The sequence below is a fragment of the Quercus lobata genome, chromosome 4 (genome assembly GCF_001633185.2).
Source record: "Quercus lobata isolate SW786 chromosome 4, ValleyOak3.0 Primary Assembly, whole genome shotgun sequence".
Classification (NCBI taxonomy): domain Eukaryota; kingdom Viridiplantae; phylum Streptophyta; class Magnoliopsida; order Fagales; family Fagaceae; genus Quercus; species Quercus lobata.
In genome coordinates, this window is record NC_044907.1 from 61,078,757 (window position 1) to 61,086,494 (window position 7,738).

Sequence of the window (7,738 nt, forward strand, 5' to 3'; positions counted from 1 at the left end):
TCTATTGGCGGCCTTCCATAACGGGATTAATTCTGATCTATTTATCCACAAGCTATATGAGAAGGAGCCTTAAACCATGGCTGCGCTCGTCCATTTGGCTCAAAACTTCATGAATGCAGAAGATGTGATTATAGCCAAGAAGAGGAAAAGAGTTGAAAGGATGGAAGCGCACCCAGCACGCCACTCAGAACAAGGCCCTCGTCCAAAGAAGGGATGAACGGAAGATAAGAAGGAACGAGATAATAGGAAGACGGATCCTTTGAGAAGAAGCCAGAACTATACGCCCCTGAACGCTCCACTTGATCAGGTGCTCATGCAAATCAAAGACGACCCTTCTCTAAAATGGCCAGAGAAGATGAAGGGAGATCCCAATAAGCGTAATAAGAGTAAATATTGTCACTTCCACAGGGACCATGGGCATGACAAGGATGAATGTTATAACCTGAAACAGCAAATTGAGAATCTTATTAGACAAGGAAAGCTGAGGTACTTCGTTGGAAGGGATCATAGAGATGAGAAGTTGAAAGGAAAAATGGAAGAATCGTCCCGGCCCCCACTAGGAGAGATAAGGATTATCATTGGAGGAAACTCAATGGGGAAATCTTTCAAGTCGAAGAAGATGTATCTCAAAGTGGTGCAAAACGTCCAGCTCTCTGGACGATCAATAAGGACGAGATCAATGGACAAGCCAGCCATTTCCTTCACCGATGAAGATGCTGAGAAGGTCTATCACCCGCATGACGATGCAATTGTCATTACTCTGCTTATTGCAGATTATACAACCAGGGGAGTGTTAGTTAACAATGGAAGTTCAACAGACATATTGTACTACCCTGCCTTCCAACAGATGAGGCTTGGGCGGGATCAACTTCGTCCAGTTTGCTCACCATTGATAGGGTTCGGAGGAATGAAGGTGCAGCCTGTAGGCACCATTACATTACCAGTAGTGATAGGGTCATACCCGCAGCAAATAACTAGGAAAGTCAATTTCCTCATGGTGGACTGTTCGTCTTCATACAATGCCATTATTGGAAGACCAACTCTAAACAGTTGGAAGGCGATAACATCTACCTCCCATCTATCAGTCAAATTCCCTACAGATTACGGGATAAGGCAAGCACAAGGAGATCAGTTGGCAGCTAGAGAATGCTATTTAGTCATGATGGCTTTGGACGAACAAGTGCAGACAATGAGCATTGAGGAAAGAAGGGTTGTTGCATAGCCCACAGAAGTATTGGAAGATGTTCTTTTGCAAGAAGATGATCCCGAGAAATTCACCAGAATTGAAACAGGTATAAAGGAGAAGGCAAGAAAAGACCTCATCCAGTTCCTGAGAAAGAGTATCGATGTTTTTGCATGGAGTCATGACGACATGTCGGGAATCGACCCAAGTGTAATCACTCATCGATTGAATGTGTACCCCTTCTTTAAGCCTGTTCGTCAGAAGAAGAGGGTGTTCGCTCCTGAACGGGATAAGGCAATCAAGGAAGAGGTTCAAAAACTGACCACGGCACAGTTCATTAAGGAAGTCTATTACCTAGATTGGTTAGCCAATGTGGTGATGGTGAAGAAAGCAAATGGCAAGTGGAGAATGTACATAGATTTCACTGACTTGAATAAGGTTTGTCCCAAGGATAGTTATCATTTGCCATGCATTGATCAATTGGTGGACTCTACGGCTGGCCATCAGTTGCTGAGCTTCATGGACACCTTCTTAGGATATAATCAGATCAAGATGGATGAAGTTGATCAGGAAAAGACTTCCTTCATTACTAGCCAAGGCTTGTTTTGCTACAAAGTGATGCCCTTCGGTTTGAAAAACATAGGGGCAACTTATCAAAGGTTGGTAAATCACATGTTTCGTCCACAAATAGGACGTAATGTTGAGGTTTATGTCGATGACATGCTTGTGAAGAGCATAGACGAGGGAAGCCATTTAGACAATCAACAGGAAATCTTTGAAACACTTAGGCGATATAAGATGAAATTGAACCCAAGTAAATGTGCATTCAAAGTATCGTCGGGAAAGTTTTTGGGGTTCATGGTTTTGCAGAGAGGAATTGAGGTGAATCCAGACAAGATCCAAGCCATATTGAACATGGAACCACCGAAGAATATCAAGGAAGTCCAATCCCTCACTGGACGAGTCGCTACTTTGAACAGGTTTGTTTCGAAAGCCACAGACAAATGTTTACCTTTCTTCAAAGTCCTCAGGAAGGTATTCGAATGGATGGATGAATGTCAAAAGGCCTTCCAAGACCTAAAGGACTATCTCACTACAGCTCCGTTATTAAGTCCGTCAATGTAAGGAGAAGAACTGTACCTATACTTAGCGGTGTCCCCACACGCCATAAGTTCAGCTCTAATAAGAGAGGAAGGGAAAGTACAAAAACCTGTGTACTACACTAGCTGAGCACTCAGAGAAGCAGAGGGAAGGTACCTGCTTATAGAGAAATTAGCTTTTGCACTGATAACAGCTTCTAGGAAGTTAAGACATTACTTCCAAGTTCATGTCATCATTGTCATGACGGACCATCCGCTCAAGAAGGCAATGAACAAGCTGGAAGCCGCAGGACAGCTGATTCAATGGGCGGTGGAGCTTAGTGAATTCGACATTTGGTACCAATTGAGAAATGCAATAAAGGCTCAAGCCCTAGCAGATTTCATTGTAGAGTTCACTCCGAGTTACGAGGATCTTGGGGAAGGAGAGTACAATAAAAAATGGGTCGTCCATGTAGATGGATCGTCTACATTGTATGCTGGAGGAATAAGAGTTGTTTTGCAGTCGCCAGAAGGAGACAAGTTAAAGTACAAGGCTCGTTTGCAATACCAGACTACTAATAATGAAGTGGAGTATGAAGCCCTTTTAAAGGGGTTAGAGTTGGCTAAGTCTGTAGAAACAGACTCAATACTTGTCTTGGGAGACTCTTAGTTGGTCATAGGCCAAGTAAATGGGACATGTGAAGTCAAGGAAGACAGAATGAAGAAATATCTAAAGAAGGTAGTGCACCTTGTAAAGAAATTCAAAAAAGTTGATTTCATTCAAATCCCAAGCGAAGAGAATGTGGAAGCAAATATTCTGGCAAAGGAAGCGTCTACGAATGAAGCAGTGGACGAGTTGGATGCAGTACAATACATGCCTAGTATAGACCTTCCAGAGATGCTGCAGATAGAGGGTGACAAAAATTGGATGACCCCAATAATGTCATACTTGAAGGATGGAAGGCTTCCAAAAGAGAAGGACGAAACTAGGAAGCTCAGGGTTAAATCAGCCAGGTACATACTTATGGACTAAGTGTTATACAAAAGAGGTTTTTCCCAGCCTCTCTTAAGATGTTTGGCTCCGGACGAGGCAAATTACATGTTGAGGAAGGTTCATGAAGGAGCATGTGGTAACCATTCGGGAGCCAGATCACTCGTCCATTAAGTCATCCGTAGCGGATTCTATTGGCCAACCATCCAAGCTGATGCTAAAGCATATGTTAAAGTATGTGATCAATGTCAGTGCTTCAGCAACATTCCTAGACAGCCAGCAGAGTATCTCACGCCAATGATGGCCCTTGGCCTTTCGCGCAATGGGGACTGGACATTTTGGGGCCCTTTCCAACTAGAACTTGACAAATGAAGTTTCTAGTAGTAGGAATAGATTACTTCACAAAATGGGTGGAAGCCGAACCCTTAGCAAAAATTACACAACAGAATGTCAAGAACTTCGTTTGGAAGAACATTGTATGCAGATTCGGGGTACCTAGGGTACTAGTGTCTGACAATGGACGACAGTTTGACAACACACCTTTTAGGGAATTTTGTGAACAGATTGGAATAAAGAACCATTACTCCTCACCCTCCCACCCACAGGCCAATGGCCAGGTAGAAGTAGCAAACCGATCCTTGTTGAAGATTATCAAGACTCGGCTCGAAGGGGCAAAGGGAGTATGGCCGGATGAGTTACCAAGTGTTTTATGGGCTTACAGAATGACAGTGAGAACTCCAACAGGGGAAACTCCTTTTAAGCTAGCCTATGGAAGTGAGGTAGTTATATCGACAGAAGTACACATGACGAGCCACAAGGTGAGAAAGTATCAAGCTGAAGAAAACAAAGAGCAGCTTCGTCTTAACCTTGACCTTATGGACGAGGTTAGGATGGATGCAGAACTAAGAACAGCGAGGTACAAAAATCTTATGGCAAGACAATAAGATGCCATGGTGAAGCCAAGGCGCTTCAACATCGAGGATCTCGTCCTAAAGAGGGTTACCTCGGCAACAAGAAACTAGGCCTACGGGAAACTAGGGCCAAATTGGGAAGGACCTTATAGGGTTATCAGCTGCAAGAGGCAAAGATCCTACTATCTGGAAGCTTTGGATGGACGGAGGCTAGAACACCCTTGGAATGTTGAGCACCTAAGGAAATACCATCAATAAGTGCCGACTCTTGACAAAAGTGGCCTTGGACGAGATAGCTGGATGAGCAGAAGTATCTCATGTTTATTTACTACTATTATGTGTTTTAAGTATTTTAATAATCCCCTAGAAAGTACATTAGTGTTTTCACTTTTGTGCTATTCATGGACAAGTTGGTTTGTATTTTTAATTCCATAAGGCATTAGCTCACGAGCATGTGCCATGTCTATGGACGAATGTTTACATAAGTTTGGATTTTCAAATATATATATGATGTATTTTCAAGTATATTATGGGAATCCTTTATTTTTGTATATACATTCAGATTGATCCACAAAAAAGAAAATAAGCATGGACGAATGAAATCCTTGGACGCAAGGATGTATCATCCATAAGCTTTCCTCAAAAGGAAAAATAAAACAAGGTATATCCATCCAAAGCTTAAGACGAGATGAAACCTGAGTTAAAATGAAACAAGGTACATCCGTCCAAAGCTTAAGACTAGATGAAACCTGAGTTAAAATGAAACAAGGTATATCCGTCCAAAGCTTAAGACAAGATGAAACCTGAGTTAAAATAAAACGAGGTACATCCGTCCAAAGCATAAGACGAGATGAAGCCTGAGTTAAAGGTATATCCGTCTAAAGCTCAAGACGAGATGAAATCCGAGAAATGGCCGTCCAAAACATGGACGAACAAAGACTGCAAAAACCAACGTAACAATCCATTGCATGAATGAGAAATTGCTGGGAAGTCTCATCAAGGACGAAAATATGGTCGTCCCTAAATTTGAATGATGAATAAAATCTAATAAAAAAGGAAGTCATTCATAGAAGAACTATACATAAGCTAAAAGGATTCAATTTGCTCTATCTTGGTGATGTAATAAAAAATTCACCCCTATACTCAAGATGAGGCAAACAGAATTCCTAGGTAGACGAACCACATAGCCACAAATGATATGAATAATGAAAATAAAAATTTCATACATAAAACTGGAAATATATGTATTCAAACACAATGGAAGGAGAAAATAGAAAATATTCATTTGTTCATGAAACTTAAAGAAGGGTGGATGACCCACATCCAAAAACCTCTTAAGTTGTGAAAATGAAACCAATTGTATATAAAACTCGTCCATAATCTTGGACGGGACAATTGTACTTGTATGAACTTGAATAAAATAAGTAAAAATCCCAAAACAATGGGCACTTCCAGGAAAAGGTGAATAAAAGTAAAGTAAATTTCTAAGGAAAATGCAATCACTTAGGCAGGTTAGTCTTGGGGTCGTCCTTGGTCACCTCAGTGTTAGCATCGTCCATTATGTTGACGTCCTCAGAACTCGTCTGCAACAAGGAACTTTTAGTAGCGAGGGGAAGCTTAAAAGAATTGAAGTCCAAGTCAGGATATGCCTCTTTAGCATCAGCATAAAAGTCCTCATAGCCAGTTGCGTAGTGGCTGTCTAGACAATTCTTGTACTCGTCAGACTTCTTAAAGGCTGTAATGGCTTCTTCACGTGCTTTCTCTAAGGACGAGGCAAACTCTGAGACTTGTCCTTCGAGATGGACGATACGGGTATCCTTCTCTAAGTTATCAGCTTTAAGCTCTTCCACCTCGTTCTTCAATTTCGTCTCACTTCCTTCCAGACGATTAAAATCTTCGGTTAACCTAAGGACCTCCTCCTTTTTTAGCAGAACTTCATTGCTTAGCTCCTTGGCTTTGTCCTTAGCCATCTTAGCCTCTGCAACAAGTTCCTTGGCTTGGCAGGTTGCTGTATAAAACTTTGACATAGCCTACATGTGGACGAAAAGGAGTTAGGCCCTATTCAAGTTAAAAACTTTTTACACACAAGGACGAGGGAAAGATTTACCTTAAAAAGGTCATGGATGCTAGAACATTCAAATTCCTTCACTGACATGTTGTAGCATTCATTAACTTCACGTTCAGTGACAATTCCTTTGAACGTCCTCCATGCATAACCCTCGTCCAGAACTAGATTGGAAGGACGATCAGACAGCTCCGACGAACTAGGCTTGCAAGAAGCTTTGGGTGGAGGGGGAGGATCGGTCTGGACAGGATGAATTGTTTGGACGGGCTCCACATCCACGAGAAGGTCGTCCAAGTTCACTGTCAGAGGTGTAAACTTGGGGACTTTGGGAAGGGAAGTCTTACCAGGCTTTTGCTTTTTAGGGCCTCGACAACTAGGTAGGTCATCCAGGTCCACGGCACTGGAAATTGATTTAAACTTTCTCTTCCCAGCCTGGACGGAAGCCACTTGGACAGATGGGGGTGCAGCAACATCCTCGTCCCCACTAGTCACTGTTTTCTCTTTGTTTTCCCTCATTGTAGTTATCCCTGTGACGAGGAAAAAAAAAAGAGGAAGAAAGGGAAATGAAATAAAGTGGATGATACTTACTTCGACGAGTAGTCTCCTCGTGGCTAAGGTTCTCTGCAGTAGGCACTAGGCCGAGTCCCCAAGCTACTAGACGACTGAGAGTTACCAAATCGTAGAAACTTCTCTCAGGGAAGGTACGAACTACGTCTATCCGATCTAAGTAAAATTTGTCCAAGCGTGGACGAACAACAGCTGCATCATCAAGAGAAAGAGTTAGACGATTGAAAGATAGGAAAAAAGTAAGGAGAAACGAAATAAAATGGAAAGAAAACATACCATCAGGACGAAGACGACCTAGAGGACTGGTAAAAGGTGGGAAGGGGGGACTACCCACATCAGCTGGGTCCCCAGCCTAATTTCTAGAAATAACAAAAAATTCTTTTTTCCAAAGCCAGTCAGACGAGCTACGACCCTTAATTAAATTGTAATAAGAGCCCTTAGACGAGAACTGGTAAAAACCAGCAGATTTCTTTATCTCCGAGGGCTTATAATAGTAAAGGAACTCGTCCATCGTAATTGGACGGTTCCCTTCCAGTTTCTCACGCCATAACACTTGCATGGCGACTATCGTCCTCCAACCATTGGGGTTGAGCTGGTTAGGTCCAATACCCAACCTTTGGAAGAGGTCTCTGCAGAAGGAATTTAGAGGAAACCTAAGGCCAGCTAAAAGGTAAGAAATGTATACCCCTAAACCAGAGGAAGGAAAACAACACCATTCTCCAGCCTTGGGTAGACGAGGGTTAAACTCTTTAGGAATTTGGTATCTATCTACAAGAGTTTTTAACTTGGCAGCGTCTAAAGTGGATGCTACCTTCGAGGCACAACTATAAATGACATCTTCCTCGTCCTCTTCCTTGTCTTGAGGAGGGCTAGATGGCTGTCTGGATGAGCTAGCCCCAGATCCAGAAGCCATCCTATGTTGTAGTTCCTGCAATTCCTCCA

General features: G+C 42.5%; 1 protein-coding gene across 1 annotated transcript; it reads left to right on the top strand.

Annotated features, from left to right (window-relative positions):
* The first annotated feature begins 313 nt into the window (after positions 1–313).
* Positions 314–1,222, top strand: LOC115985527. Its single transcript, XM_031108466.1, has one exon. It carries the CDS (start codon positions 314–316, stop codon positions 1,220–1,222), a length of 909 nt encoding a protein of 302 aa, XP_030964326.1.
* The last annotated feature ends 6,516 nt before the right edge of the window (positions 1,223–7,738 follow it).